The sequence below is a fragment of the Vigna unguiculata genome, chromosome 11 (genome assembly GCF_004118075.2).
Source record: "Vigna unguiculata cultivar IT97K-499-35 chromosome 11, ASM411807v1, whole genome shotgun sequence".
NCBI lineage: Eukaryota > Viridiplantae > Streptophyta > Magnoliopsida > Fabales > Fabaceae > Vigna > Vigna unguiculata.
In genome coordinates, this window is record NC_040289.1 from 9663675 (window position 1) to 9680422 (window position 16748).

General features: G+C 34.8%; 1 protein-coding gene and 2 pseudogenes across 1 annotated transcript; all 3 read right to left on the reverse strand.

Moving 5' to 3' along the window:
* Positions 1–6815: 6815 nt before the first annotated feature.
* LOC114170159 lies at positions 6816–7381 on the reverse strand (annotated as a pseudogene).
* Positions 7382–8588: 1207 nt separating this feature from the next.
* On the reverse strand, positions 8589–12660 carry LOC114170160 (putative disease resistance protein At3g14460). Its single transcript, XM_028055641.1, has 2 exons — positions 12169–12660; positions 8589–11748 (listed from the first exon to the last, which is right to left on the reverse strand). Exons 1-2 carry the CDS (start codon positions 12658–12660, stop codon positions 10720–10722), a joined length of 1521 nt encoding a protein of 506 aa, XP_027911442.1. The 3' UTR covers positions 8589–10719.
* LOC114170506 lies at positions 12025–15648 on the reverse strand (annotated as a pseudogene).
* Between the last annotated feature and the right edge of the window lie 1100 nt (positions 15649–16748).

A 16748-nucleotide genomic window follows, 5' to 3' on the forward strand; every position in this document is an offset into this window, starting at 1 on the left:
CGAAAGTTTGTTGCTTGGTGTGTGGTTGGGTTTGAGTTGCTTTCTTTGTTTGTAAGCATATTTTAATTTTCTTTTTGTTAAAGTTATTGTTGACCGAATGTTGTTGTTCGATTCTGCAAGTATTGGATTTTAGGGTTTTTTCATTTTCGATTGTTCTCTGTTTTATACGTGTGATGTGGTGGTTATGTGTTTATGGGGATGCACTACAATTTGCTGTCCGGTGAGCGCGCCCTCACCGGCGTGAGAACGGCCTCACCGTCGTCAACCTCGTCCACGACTGCCGCAACTACTGCTTGTGCCTTATCAAGGAAGCTATTGTGGTCAAGTTCAATGGCTTCGGCATCCACTTTTTCATTGTCGCGAAGGAGATGGGAATCCGAGCAGACCCACCACACCAAATCATTCCAATGCTAGACAAAGGGTGAGTTACACATAAATCATGGCTCTTTGCTTAGCATATCACCAATAATCTCAGTAGCTTATCTATCTGTTTCTGTTTATGCTTTGCTTAGCATATCACCAATAACCTTAGTAGCTTATCTATTTGTTTCTGTTTATGCTTTCACTAGTACCCTTCAGAGACATGCAAATCATCTTCAATGCTATTATAAACAATTTGTACTTTGATTGAAATTTATTTATATAGTTGGCAACCCATAAAATGTTCTATTAATTTATATTCTTGATAGAGGTGTTTACTTTCTTGTGCATTTGCTGCATGCTTGCCTCTATCGTTGTGTATAGTGGACTTGATTAGACACATATATAGTTGACATTGGACCTCCTGGTGTTTTGGTAAAAATTAATGTGCAAATAATTGGAAGTTTATTTTGATAGATATAATCTGTGTAATTATGTAATTTACTCATGAAGAGAAAATTGTGTACATAAAGATTGCTTAGAAGTATATGCTTAAGTGCATGTCTGGCCTTCTATAGGAAGAGGTAATAAACAGAGTTGTGATTTCTTATTTCTAAATATATTTTAATTGATATCATGATATATGTAAGAAAATATTTAATACTATGATAACAAATCTTAACTGTTGATTGGAAAACATATTACTAAATCCATTTCTTAAGTAGTAAATGATTCCAAAGTATGTCTTTACTTTTTCCTAAAAGAGGTAAAGATATATTTAATCTTAATGATATGGTAAATATTAAAATACTAAAAAATTTAATTATTTATGATTATCATCCAAAGATACTACGAGGCATAAGATTGATTGGTTGGACTCCATTTACTAACCAACACCAATCATTAAATAAAATTGCAGGATGATTATAGTAATCCATTTGCTTTCTTATTATATTGAATTATTTATTTGATTTTTATAATTGTACCAATTTTATCTTTTAGTCCCTACACATAATTTTAATTGTACATTTGCATATTTTTATAGTTTAAATTTATACATATTAACATAAATTAATCTTAATTTATTTGAATTTCAATTATTTATGTTCTTTATTCATTGAATATGCATATATGTAAAGTGGTGCACCATCTCACTATCAAGTGGTGGAAGTAAACAAATTAGAATTAGGTTTAAATATGAAATTGTATTACGATTTCAGAATGACTTTTAATATTTTCTATTTTTTGGATCTTTAAACTTTTTAGCACTTTAAAATTGTTCCCCAGTCAATTAATTTTTTTTTGTTCATTTTTATTTGTATACTACTATATATTTTTTTAGAGTTTTATAATTTTTTTTCATAATTTAACTGGTGTGCAAAGTCGTACACATAAAAAGACATATACTTGTACAGAGAAAGACATTTAAGTATACTTGTACAAATTTAAGTATAATAGTTGTACAGATAAAGACATTTAAGTTTGTTACTGTTAGACCATTTTGTGTGTGAGAATTACGTGTGTGGAAACTACCAAAATTAAGTAGGCTCCAAAATAGTAAATGGTAGCAGTGACAAACATAATTGTCTTTCTGTGTACACGTAACTATTTTTTTCTTGGTGACATTTTGTACATATGGTCGTGCTTATTCAATGAAATAACTCTAATAACACTGATTGATTATTCTCAATACACTATTAATTTTCATGAGTTGTTTCACTAACTCAACCGTTCATTGTCACCATAAAAGCACATTTTAAAGCTTTAGTCAACACTAGTGAAAGACGTAAGTGTTTTTTTGTGTGCAACTATATGTCTTTTTTCTAAATAAAAGTTTGTACACATTTTAGTTCTTATTTAATTAAGTGTTAATAGTTCTTATTTAATTAAGTGTTTTTCTATGTACAATTATATGTCTTTTTTAAAATACAATTTTTTACATATGATCGTTCTTATTCAATTAAGTGTTTTGTTCTTATTCAATTAAGTTTTTTTTTTCTGTGTATAATTATATGTCTTTTTCTAAATAAAATTTTGTACATATTGTCGTTCTTATTCAATTAAGTGTTTTTCTATGTTTATTAGTGTTAGCTTGGGTACAATGTTACTTCTACCTGGTTTAAGAGAAAAATTTTATTTGAATTTTATTATATATGTTTGAATAGTCAACCACTAGTATGATTTTATATTTTGATTTTTAATTTTTAATAACCATTTTCAATATATAACATTATTTAAAATCATTTGCTTTTGTTTGATTGCATGCTTGGGGTTGACTATTTACTGTTATGAGAACTATGAATAAGCACGATCACACAGACATAATTTTACGAAAAAAATAATTGTTCACAGAAAAACACTTAGTCTTTCACTAGTACTATGATATTGAGTAAGTCTTTATAATGTGCTTATGTGATGGCACTGAACGGATGAGTTGGCGAAGCAACAAATAAAAATTAATAACAAATTGAAAGTAACCAATTAGTGTGATTGGAAATAATTAATTGAATAAGTACAATCATGTGTACAAAATCTTACTAAAAAGAAGACAGATGCTTATACACATAAAAACACTTACGTTTGTTACTGATACTATGGTATGGTATTGAGGTAGCCTTTCAAATTTGCTTTTGCGGTATCTGTGGACGTTGAATAGGTCAAACAACTAACAAAAATTAATAGCATATTGGGAGTAACTAATTAGTGTTTTTGGAAATACTTAATTGAATGAGCACAACCATGTGTACAAAATATTACAAAGAAAAAGACCTATGTTTGTACACAGAAAGACACTTACTATGGTATAGAGGCAGCCTTTCAAATGTGCTTTTGTGGTATCAGTGGACGTTGAGTTGGTCAAGCAACTGATAAAAATTAATAGTATATTGGGAGTAACCAAAATTAGTGCTATTGGAAATACTCAATTGAATGAGAACGACCATGTGTACAAAATCTTATAAAAAAAAAGACAGATGTTTGTACATAGAAAGACACCTACGTTTGTTACTGATATTGTAGTATAGAGATAATGTGGTATGGAGGTAGCCTTTCAAATGTGCTTTTGTAGTATCAGTGGACGTTGAGTTTGTCCGCCAACTAATACTTAATTGTCAGCCAACTAATACTTAATTGAATTAGTACAGCCAATGTGTACAAAATCTTATAAAAAAAAGACAGATGTTTATCCACAAAAAGACACTTACGTTTGTTACTTGAGTTCTTCATGCAACTAATCAAAATTAATAGCGTATTGGAAGTAACCATTTAATGTTGTGGGAACACATACCATGACATTGTACATGTAAAGACAATTTCTTGTGCAATTATTTATTTTTTTAATGACAATGTTTATACCCATTGGGTGAAAGACATATATTTGTACACATTAAGACAATTTATTTTTAAATGTCTTCCTTTCTTACCTAAGTTTTTAATGTTTTTCTAATTTCAGCCAATGGTTTCCTCAAAAATTCAATGAGATGTTACTTTTACAAAATTTTACACTAATAAAGACACATAATTATACACATAAAGACAATTGATTTTGATAGTGTTTCTTTTTCTATATAAGATATTTTAATTACAATTTAATTACATTTTTTTCATCAGCTCGTATGTATGCTTTGTGGATATTTATTTATGCATATAAAAAATGATATTAAATTGTATATTTTGACACTCACAATTAGAACAATGAAAATAAGAACCTTGTTATGTTTTCTTTTAAACAAAGTAGAAGTAACAATGTACCTACCTAACACTAAAAATAAATATAGAAAAATAAACTAAAGGTTGTTAGTTGAAAATGATTTTCTTTGTTCAACTGAAGTATTATGAACACTTCCAAAGTATGTTACCTGATTTTGTGCACAGGACATGTTTAGGAATAAATATAGATTTAAGTACATCAAGTTTTTTCAAATTCATAATTTATAACAAAAGACTTATATGGTTCACTATGAACCAACCACCTAAGGTTGGCATAAACAATTCTATTTCTTAACACTATAACCGTACATAGCCCTATGCAAGAAGGCATAGTGTTGTCATGTTTTGGTGCCGACAATGAGACTAGAGAAAACCAGTGTTCCTACAAGGTTTGCCAAAGTCATTTTTTTGAGACCAAACAACTCCCTTTTACCTCTTGAAAGGTACTGCAGCATACAACCAATAAAGATCGCTGTCATTAATGGGAAAATGCATACAATAGTTAATCCAAAACTATCAACTAACAAAACCAAAGCTTTTAGCTTCTCATAAATTACATATACATTTCAACAATGTAGCCTTTCATGATTCCCTACCTTAATCAAAATTTGTGCCACATAATCATAATTAGTGACGTATTTCTCAATTAGATTTTCAATATAAGAAGCATTTCTTGAATCATCCTTCATCTGCAATACTTTTGATAAAGGTAACAAGTATGTAGAGCATAAACGAGAAACAATAAATTCATGAAAACTTGTACCAAAATAACGGAAGCATATGCCTACCTCAAGGTTCTGTTGGATAGAATTGAGTAATTCGCCAATTCGTTTGTTGTATATTTGTTTTTGAGCACAACCAAATAAAAGGAAGAAACACATTACCAACATTAATCGACCAACTCATTACTGTTTTGAGAAGCTTTATAAAGGAAACTTAAGTTCTGATTTAACTCAAAAAATGAACAATATTGATAGTTGAATTGTTGCTCATAAAAAACAAGTCTCCCCTATGTTGTAATCCAAACTCAATCATTCAAAATTTAATATATATATATATATATATATATATATATATTAAATTGGTTTCGGTGCAATTTCCATAATGTTCAATACTTTCTATCATGGTGACCTGTATGATTTCATTTGCCATAAAAATACTTAAAACAAAAGTTAATGAATAGATAAACCATGTTTAACTATGATGTCCATTAATATTTGATTACCACACTTATGCGTGGCATAATTATATATGTCCAACTAAGATGTTTCTAGCCAAGGGAACACCCACTGACTGAAAAACATCTTTCTGAACATAGAACAGCTCATAAATCAAATTCAAGATTGATGTTCTCTTAAAAGAAAACCAAACAGCAAAAACATTGAATAAAACAACTCTCCTTTTCCTCATTATTACAACAAACTGATATAATTTCAAATTACTATTTTTTTCTTAAATCAAGAGAGATACTTTAAGATTGAAAACATCAATCCCAATCAAACAATGAAATTAAGTTCCTACCTGATTGGAGTTGGCATAAAAAAACTTCATCAAACATGAACTTTATGTCCCCAGTACACAGGGCATCAGAAGAAACCTTTGTAATTTCCCAATCCTCTCTTTACCGTTGATATTTTCAAGCTTAATTCTCACCACAACCTGTTCCAAAATACACAAAATATAATTAGCAAAAGGTAATAATTTTTTTACACACTAGTTTCGCAGGCTAAAAATTACATCTTGAAAGTTTAAATGTTTGTTACTATGGGAAAATGGGTTGTGGGCTTCAATCTACAACTACACTTTGCGAACAACTCCGCTATGAACCCCACCTGGACAAGTCCTTGTCCATCGTTGAAGGAAAGCCTCGTCGCCACGATTAGAAAACCCTTATCGTCGATGGAAGGAAGCTCTCGTCGCTAGAGGAAGGAAGCATTTTTCGCCGCTGGAAGGAAACCCTCATTGTCGCTGCACATGTTGCTCTCTCAAACGTTTTTGTGCCGTTAGCGGTGGCTGGAATCTTATCAGAAACAGCCGCAGTTTTGCTGGCTACAAAAAACGAGAGACAAACAAAGAGACCCAGGTCCTAAGGGGCTAAAAAGGTTCGAAAAGAACCTTGTGAATGGCAACAGAAAAATTAGGGATTGAGTTTCGCATGGAGTGGGACAAGCAAAACAAGAAATGAATGGCAGAAGAAATCACACTTTCATTGACATGAGCGAGCAGCAGAAGCCAAAACCTAGTTTTCTCTTCATATCACGCGCCCTGCACCCTGTCCTTTCATTTCCCCTCATTTAATTTTCCACCACATCATTCCAATATAATTATAAATGAAAAAATGAAATTACACTTCAGCTGCCACCTCACTGAGTTAAAAATGGGTAACTTTTACCAGGTTAAAGTATCATTACTCTTTGTTTATTTTGAATGCATATATATATATATATATATATATATATATATATATATACACATGGAAAATAATTTTTTGACTACTAAATTTTGACAACTTTCTCTTACAATCTTAGGTATCATTTTTTAAGTGGTTTTCCATTTTTTCATTTTCTCATTTTTAATATTTCAAAACCACTTAGAAGATGACACCTCATGTTGCAAGAGAAAGTTGTCAAAATTTAGTAGTCAAAATATCCTTGTCATATATATATATATATATATATATATATATATATATATATATATATATATATATATATATATATATATATATATATATAAAGTGGGTGGTTTTAAGGGCAAAAGACAACCTTATAGTTAGTTCCATGGGGCAAGTGAAGGTGCTGGTGGGATCATCTTTGGGGTAACTATAAGCATCGGGGCACCTATCCTTGAAGAATTTGGAGAGAGGAGTAGCAGAACAACTTCCGGAATTGCAACAGTATTTGTTGCTTTTGTAGACAGTACATGGGTTGTTGCAACCGCCTTCGGTCTTAAGCTCAGCGGGACACTGTCCGTTAATGTTAGCGGTGCATGATATGCCACGTGAGCATTCGTTCGACGTTGGATTGAACTCCATCGGAACGTTGAAACCGTCCACCAGGGAGATGTCGAAGAAGTCCAAATTGTTGAACCCGTTCAGCCCGTATTCCGCTAGGGTGTTCGGAGGTGTACCGTATCCTTGGCACTATAGGACCCCGCCACAATCACCGGTCTGACATCCACCTCGACCCGACCCGTCGAAGTGGCAACCAGTTCAGGCCCAAATGCGGGCACCTTTAGTTCCTTCTGGCACGTCAACGGACCAGGAATCGCCAGTGTTTAATTGTTTGCCACCGCCCACACAGTGTTGGGGCATCGGTTTCTGATGTTAGCAAGCCTTTTAGACCACTCCATCCGACCAGTATTAATGTTAGCAAACAGATATTTTCACAGACAATTCTTCAATCACATCTGATGTGTTTTCCTTTACACAATGATTTTAATCTTTTTTTAGTATTGTTATTTATTTTTTTTATAAAATTTAGTGTGAATCATTAATTAATATATTATTATTTATTTTATAAAATTAATAACTTACTTTAAATTATATCAAAAATAAAGAATGAAAATAAAAAAATAAGAGTTAAAATATAATTTTTTTCTTTTTTAATTAATATATAAGTTGTAAAAGTAAGTACTTTTTTCTAATTAAAGTATATATTATTTTTTAAATTTAAATATTGCAATTGAGAGATTTTTTTTCTTAGTTGTTTTTATTATCTCTCCATCCTTTTTTTTTTAATTTTTAACAAATAAATACATTCAATTTTTATTTTTATTTATTCATTTCTCAATTTTTATTTTATTCATCTCTTTTATCTTCAAATGAATCGTGATTTACAGTTTAAATACACATCTTAAATTATATAATAAGTAAATAAGAAATGTGACGTTTGTCACTACAAGAAATCAACTTATTATCTACATCAAATTTCCGTAGGTAATGTGCTTTTATCTACGAATTATCTACGAAGTTAATTTAGTAGGTATTGAGCTGGTAGGTAACTTTATCTATGAAAATATATTTCGTAGATAACTTATCTACGAATATATAGATGTGTTGTACCAAAGCTCGGCGAGATGAAGATATTTGTACCAGTTGTGCGAGGGTGTTCACTGGTGAAACACCTAAGGTAAGCTTCTAATCCTCTGTTCAAAACTTTCATTTGGTCGTCGGTCTGCGAATGATATGATGAGCTAAACTAAAGTGTGGTGCCTTGTGCTTTGAATAGGGCTCTCCAAAAGGTGCTGACAAAGATTGGATCCCGATCTGAAATGATGGTCCTTGGCATGCCATGAAGACAACAAATCTCAACAGAAAAACGTTGTGCGAGGCTCGGGGCAGTGTAATGTGTGGGTGAAGCTATGAAATGGGCGTATTTGGTCAAACGGTCACAGATGACCCAGATGGTGGTGTGGCCTGCCGATGAAGGTAAGTGGGTTATGAAATCCATAGATAAATCTTCCCAAACTTGATTCTAGGTTGGGAGAGGTTATATTAACCCATGTGGTTTGTTGGGCAGGTACTTGTTGCTTTGGCAAATATGGCATTGCTGGATAAATTTCTTTGCATCACGGGTCCATCCTGGCCAATAGAAGGATGCAGCAAATCTGGAGAGCGTGGGTTTCACCCCTGAATGACCTGTGGTGAGGGAGGCATGAAATTCCCTGAGGATTCTTTCTCGAAGATTGCTGATTGGTGGGAGAAAGATCTGATTGCGAAAAAACAGGATGCCTTAACGAGTGTAAAACAAACTTGGTAGAGGGTGGTGTTGAGTGCAGGACTGGATGAGATCTTGGCCGACTGTAGTGGATTAAAAATGTTTTAATTCCTTGAAGATGAGGGGGATAGGAGTCGATAGGACCATTATCATTGGAGGGTCATCCATGTCTTGGCGAGATAGTGCATCCGCAACGATGTTGTTCTAATAATTCCAAAACAACATGTAAATGAGTGAGATGGTCCTCCAAAGTAGGACTGTAGACTAAGATGTCATAAAAAAACCAGAACAAACTGACATAGATATGGCGAAGAAGGTCGTTCATGGCTGCCTAAAAAGTAGATGGGGCATTAGACAAACCGAAAGGTCCATTAGCAGCAAGAATCGCGTAGTGGAGCATTTATGGCCTGGGGTGAACTTTTCATCACAATTATAGCACAGTCCTTGAGTTCGCCGTTGTTGAAGTTATGCGGGCGTGAGGCGTTTGATTGGTAGGTGAGTAGTGATTGGTTGATGTTGAGGAATGCAGTTATTAGGGTTTTGTGGCGGGTGGATATGGGTAGGGTTATGGGGTTGGGGCTGAGGATATTTGGGCTTAGAATCTTTAATCTTATCCTCTATTAATTTTGCCAATCCTATGGCTTGAGATATGGAGTATGGGTGAAGGATGGTAAGTTCCCTTCGAATTTCAGGTTGAAGGCTAGAAATGAAACAATTTAGGATGGTGTCTGAGGATAAACCAATAACGCAATTAGATAGTTTCTCAAAGCGTGTTTGGTATTCAGAAACGGACCCGTGTTGTTGTAATTTGAAGAGTTCCGCTTGGTGGTTCGTGTACGAGGAGGGGCCAAAACGAAGTTCAAGTGCGCGAGTGAATGAGTGCCAATCGGTGAGCAGATTGTTGTGGTGCATCCACTTGAACCAGCTAAGGGCTTCTCCCTTCATGTGAAATGCCACCATAGAGAGACGTTTCTCTACGGGTATTTGGTAAAAAGTGAAATATTGGTCTGCTTGAAATAATCAATCTAGTGGATCAGGACCTTCGAAGAAGGCTAGTTGGAGTTTGGGGGGACGTATGAGTGGTGGTGGGGGTGGGTTGGTAATAGGTTATGTAGTCATAGTGGTAGCAGTGTGGAGATGACTATTGAAGGAGTCAGGAATAAAAGGGATGGACGTAGAGGTTGTGCCTATATGGGGTTGCTGGTAGTTATGGATAGAATGCATGGAGGAACTATGAAAGGGTGAGGGTATGGTTGTTGGGTTGGGGGGAGGGAGTGAGGATACCTGGTCTATGAGAAATGAAAGTGAGGAGTGGAGGGACTCGTTTTTGGTTTCTAGGGCAGATTGGCGTTGTTCTTGGGTCTCCATCTGGGTTTGGATGGCGGTCAAGCGATCCTGGATAGCATTGAGGATGTCCTCTAGTTCTTTGGATTGTGGTTTGGGAGGCATGGAGAAATCAATGAAAGCATCAATGTTAGGTACCTGCTAAGATAGGTGAGGGGAGGAAAAGAAAACTAGGTTAAAAATTTATCTCTTTGTGTCTCGTTCCAATACATTCCGATCCCTAAATAGGGAACTTGTGGTCCAGTAGCTTACAGAGGAAAAAAAACATATTGGGTCTAAAAGCCTCGTTCATAAAACAAGCATATTTAAACTACTGAAAAGCATTTTTTTTAAACAAAATCCTTTAGCCAATTAGGTTTCTTGTGCACTCTAGTGGACCTCTTCATCAATAAAGCCCGTGTTGTATCAAAATCAATAACAGAATTCTTGCACGTAAAACAGAACATTTAAGGGAACAAAAGGTGATGCGTGAAGAAAGATGGTGAACTAGAGATTAAAATATTTGCGGTGAATAAGATTGTATTTGAAATGCCTCATGTTGTGGAGAATTAGCACCTGTTGAAAATGTAGGCATATGAGAATTGGTGCCTTAGTATTTTCCAACTTGTGCTTCGTCTTTTATGTTTACTTGTTCGAAATCAACCCATAAGGTTTTAATATGAGCAATCTTTGCCCAGTCTTCACCTTCTTGTTTCTTGCACCGCTGTTTGAGCAACGGACAACTTTTGATTCCGAGTTCTAAAATAGATTTGGGCAGACCCTCCTCTGGCAAGCAATGGAGGCTGGGGCAATTCACAATATCCAATTTCTCAAGAGAAGAGAGGGGAGAAAGAGTCTCGTAGTCGAGTTTCTTAAGATTTGGGCAATCATATATCTCTAGATTAGTAAGAGAGAGTGGGAGAAAACCTTCACTCTGAAAAAACTCCACATCCACTTTACGAATATACAAGGATTTTAGAGAAGGGTTGGTTCCCCAAACACCCTTTAGTGAGGCAACAAGTTTGGAGCAGTTGAAGAGACGCATTTCTTTTAGATTTGATGGCAAACATCCGTCAGAGAACTCCACTCCTGGACAATCGCGTATAGACAAATAATTAAGAGATGGAAGCAGCACAGACATGAATCTAGGCATTGATTTCAATCTCTCTAATTCTTCAATGAAAAAGCTCTCTAGCTGCGTTGCAAATAATCCTTCACAGGGAAATGATTCAAATTTATAGCACTTTTGAATTGTCAGACTCTTCAGATGAGTATGAGGGTGCCCCTGCGATATCATCTGTAGGTTATGACACTCGTTTAAACAAAGGTCGCAAAGTTTTGGAAAAATGTCTAGAGGGAAGTTCGTGAGAGAGTCACAACTTTCACTAATATCCAATTCTACAAGCAAAGAGTACCAATGGTTTAAGGGAATGTTTATGCCCGGACAAGAATAAATACTTAAGGATTCAAGAGGAGTATCAAATACTAGGGGCCCTATCATATCAAATGAAGAAGGCTCCATCTTCACATCTTCAATTTCTACACCCTTGAGAATCGTAGCCTCAATTTGTTCGCATTGATCAATAGTTAGTATTTTTAAATGAGAAAGTTGCTCTGGCAAGTGCCCTTTCAATTTAGGTCAGTTCGTGAGAGAAAGACGTTGAAGACATAGAAAAGCACCCGTCATGCATTGCCATTCTTCCCATTCCTTCATATCAACACCACTGCTCCTTATTTGCAACTCTTTCAATCTAATTCCACAAAAGCATTGTTCAATAATTGGATTTCTTTTTTTTTTTTCAATAATTAGATGACAACAATGCGCATTGTAAGACTTTAAGAATCTACTAAACATAAGCATTGTCATCCAACTTCAAAAGAAAATATCGGTAATAAGACATTAAAGAGACGAAAATTTGATGCATGAAGAAAGTGGAGAACTCGAGACTCAAATATTCATACAAATATAATCGTATTTGAAATGCTTCAAAGACAATGTGGAGAATTGGCACCGGACACCTTAGTAATTTTCAACTTGTGCCTAGTCTTTTCTGTTTACTTGTTCATAATCAACCCATATGGTTTTAATGCGAGAAATCTTGATCCAGTCTTCACCTTGTTTTTTGCAGCGCTGTTTGAGTAAGGGGCACTTAAAAAGATTCAATTTTTGGAGAGAAGAGAGGTAATAGAGACCCTTGTAGTCCAGTTTCTTAAGATTTGGACAATCATTTATCTCTAATTCACTAAGAGAGAATGGGAGAAAACTTTCACCTGGGAAACAATCCACCCCTTTTAGTGAGGCAACAAGTTTGGATGGCAAACATCCCTCAGACAACTCCACTCTTGGACAGTTGCATATCGTGAGCTCACCAAGAGATGGAAGGAGGGAAGACATGCGTTTAGGCATTGATTTCAATTTCTCCAACCCTTCAATATAAAATGTCTCTAGCTGAGGTGCAAATAATCCATCATTGGGAAATGATTCAAATTCAGAGCAATTTTTAATTTTCAGACTCACCAAATCAGTATGAAGGTGCTCCTGCGATATCATATGTAGGTTATGACACTCGTCTAAACAAAGGCTGCAGAGTTTAGGGAACAAGTCTAGAGGGAAGCTCGTGAGAGAATCACAACCTTTACTAATATCCAATTCTTCAAGCAAAGAATACCAATGGTTTATGAGATACGAGGGGTCCTATCATATCAAATGAAGATGCCTCCATCTTCACACCTCCAATTTCTACCGCCCTGGGAATTGCAGCCACAAGTTGTTCACAATCATTAATAATTAATTCTTTTAAATAAGAAAGTTGCTCTGGCAAGTGTCCTTTCAATTTGGGACAATTCATCACACAAAGACATTCAAGACTTTGAAAAGCTCCCCTCATGCATTGCCATTCTTCCCATTCCTTCATATCACTAAAGATCAAACTTTTCAAGGATGGAAATGCACAAGAGTTATTCCCGTAAAAATCAGCATTAATCGTCACTATTTGATCAAGTGCTTCAGAAATCTTGAAAGTCCAAGTGAAGGCAACCATAGGGAATACTTACAGTCTTTCAATTCTAAAGATGTCACATTGGGTAGAGAATCATCAGATAACCAACGAGGAAATTGTGTTCCACTATAGCCACTGATTGACAAGTTCTTCAAATGTTTGGAAGGTTGCACATTCTCAAGCACTTCTCTTTCTTTTATTGAATCGTCATTGCTCCGCTTCAAATTCCATTCTAAACGTAGTCTTAAAAGATGTGTTTTATTCTTCACATCCGCTACCAGTGCATCACAGGGATTCACGATATTTTCAAGATTTTTAACTAAAAGCTCTCCATGAAGATCGACATCTCCTAGTTCTTGAATACTGAACTCAAAACTATTCATCCATACTCGAAGATTCTTCATTTTTCCTAAAAGTAGTGGAGCCTTTGTTAAAGTGGTTCCCATAAGTTCAAGGCGACGCAAATCAGTGAGCTCGTGCAATGTCGAGGGCAACTCCTTCAAATCAAAACACTTGCAAGTTACAGAGTGAACAGGTTGAGTCGGGAAGTCTCTTTATGCAGGTACGTGAAAGGTCTAATGAACGAAGATGTATAAGATCTCCTATGGTGTCAGGCACCTCTTTTATGTTATAACACCAGCATAATGATAAGACTCGTAAGAACTTAAAGTTTGAGATCAACTCTTGTATTGACATCACACAGTTCCCAAACAAGGAGATAAATGTCCGTAGCCTTTTAGCATCACATAAACTCCTACATTCATGATATTCAACAGGATCCTTCCCAATTGAAAAGTGACGAATTGTTATTGGTACTCTTTCTGCACTATCAACTCCCAACCTGAAGCATAATTCACCAGAAACATATTTGGCCAAATCATTGAGAAGGTCATGCATGACAAAATATGTCTTGTTGTACCTAGTTATTTGTTGAAAGAATGACCTCGATAACAGATCATTGAAGTATTGTTCACCTACTTCTTCTGGAGACTTACATTGTTGAGAGCAATGTAGAAAATTTTGAGCCATCCATAATAGAATTGAGCTCTTCTTGCAAAACCCATAGTCTTTGGGGAATAATGCACAATAAGAGAAACATCTCTTGAGATGAGAAGGGAGATGGAAATAGCTCAACAACAAAGCGGGGATAATTTTACTATCTTCTATCGATAAGTCCCATATCTCGCTTCTCAATACACATTCCCAATCTGAAACAGATGACTTTGAGTGTAAAAGAGATCCTACCGTTTCGAGGGCTAGAGGTAATCCTTTGCACTTTTTAACTATTCTCACGCCAATCTCCTTCAACTCGGAATTCAATGTAGAGCTATCATTTTGCATTGCATGTTTAGCAAAAACTTGCCAGCTGTGATCCTCCTTTAATTGCTTTAATTGGTGTATATTGTTTGAATCCATAGTAGAAGCAACTTTATTACTGCGTGTTGTGACAGAATTTTACTTCCCTTAGCCCCATATTTAAGAGGAGTTTGTAATGATTTCCATTGGTCTCGGTCTTCGTTCCAAACATCATCCATGATAAGGAGAAACTTCCTTCCTGTCAACTTTTCTTTCAATCTTCCCTGAACCATATCTAGGTTTCTGCTATCATCAGTTGAGCGACTGATGGCCTCAAGAATTGCTCTAGTTAACTTGAAAACATGAAATTCATCAGAAACACAAACCCAAGCCTTTTCATCAAATGGAGCTTCCTTGATCTTTGGGTCATTGAATACATGTTGAATACATGTTGAGCAAGTGTGGTCTTACCCATCCCACCCATGCCGACAATAGAAAGTACTGACGGGCAGTTATGATTGTCACTGTCTGATGTCAGCCAACTAATGATCATTTCTTTGTCCTCATCTCTACCATAAATAACATCATCTTCAGCCACCAACGATGTTGATTCAACTTTTTTCTCCGACACTTTATTACCCAATTCAGATCTAACAGTGCTAGAAATTTTGAAATCTCTAACAATCCTTTGGTTCAAAAGAGATTCTAGATCATCTAGGAGTGCTATGATCTTAGATTCAAAACTGTGTACCTTGCTTGAACTGGTCTGGAATTCAGCTTCCAACTTAGTCTTGGAGTACGCATAGTGTATTAGCTCCAACAGATCCTCTGCATCATACAAGATGTCTCTGACCTCATCAAGCCATTCCTTGACCAATGAATTAGTGAACTGCTTTTGTTCTGCATCATCTATCACAGCATTGATGTCCATCAGCTTCCTCTTCAACTTCTTCAGCAGCTTTTCATCGAGATCTCTCTGGCGGAAGTAGTCAAGAATTCGACGAGAATCGAGCTTGTCAAACAGCACCTGAAGAAGAGCACCACCAAGTGTTTCTAGGACTGGCATGGTTGGAAAGGAAGTGGCCAAATCAAAGAGAAGAAAGGGTCGTGAAAATTGGAAGTGCGCAGCTTAGTTACGTGAATGAAGGACTGGCTAAAGATAATGAGGAACTATTTTATTTGAGATGGCTTTACCTCGAAAAGTGTTTGAGGGCCAAGAAACATTAGCTGTTTAATTTTAGAAAACTGTAGGGTGAAATATACGATTAAAATTTTGTAGAGGTAGAAATTATATATTTGCAAAACTATGAAATGTAATATCTGCCAACTTTAAGCCATTTATTCAATATGGGTGGCTAACATTACGTATAAAATAAAACCCAGTGGTTCTACATCTTACATAATTTTCAGCCATGCCCACCTAATCATCAAAAATATTAAGCAACTTGAGTGTGTGTACTCAAATTCGACGACCAAGTTATGAAATGACGAGAATAAAATCATTTGTTTTTAGCAATATAACGTGCTAACTGACACAACCATGAAATGACGAAAATAAGGCAAAAGATATATGCATGCAAAGTTGTTTGACGTTAATTTATGAGTAAAAATAATGGCATGGAATCTAACATTGCACATGTATATGTATTTAATCCATGCATCACAACGTGTTTACTGACATCTCCTCCAAAGCAACAAACGAGACAACTCAATAAAGAATACAAAATATTAGTATAGTAAAGACTTGGCCTCATTAATATCCAATTGCCATTCGGACCCAACGCACAACTTTGACAGATTTTAGTTGTTGCCACTTCATGAATTTAGAATAATATTCTTTTTTTCATTTTGTTTTAAAACATTAATCAATTTTAAAATTATTGGTATAAAACCTAATATAAATCAATACTCCTAATTATTGCAGTTGAAGTTAATTTAAATTAACAAATAAACAGCCTTTTAAAATATTTTACCTGGATCCAGCTTTAATTGCAATAAAATAAAAGGTTAAAATATTTATTTATAAAGAAAATAAATTCAGAAATTTAATCTGCTTTTCTCCAATATCGTTTTTCACTTTATACATAATTTTTGTGATATGCATGAATTAGGCTTAAAGCACAAGAACAACTAGAGTTGGATAATGTTTTAATAACTAGTCTTTCTATCCGTGCAACGCACGGATTTTTTTAAATGTAATACTTTTGATAATAACAATTTATTTTGTGATATTTATTAACCTATAAGGTTATAATATAATGTCTTTAAAAAAATAACAATAAAAGAAGACCAAATTACATACCTATAATGTGTTTTTTGTTAATGAACTTCATAACTTCCTTTT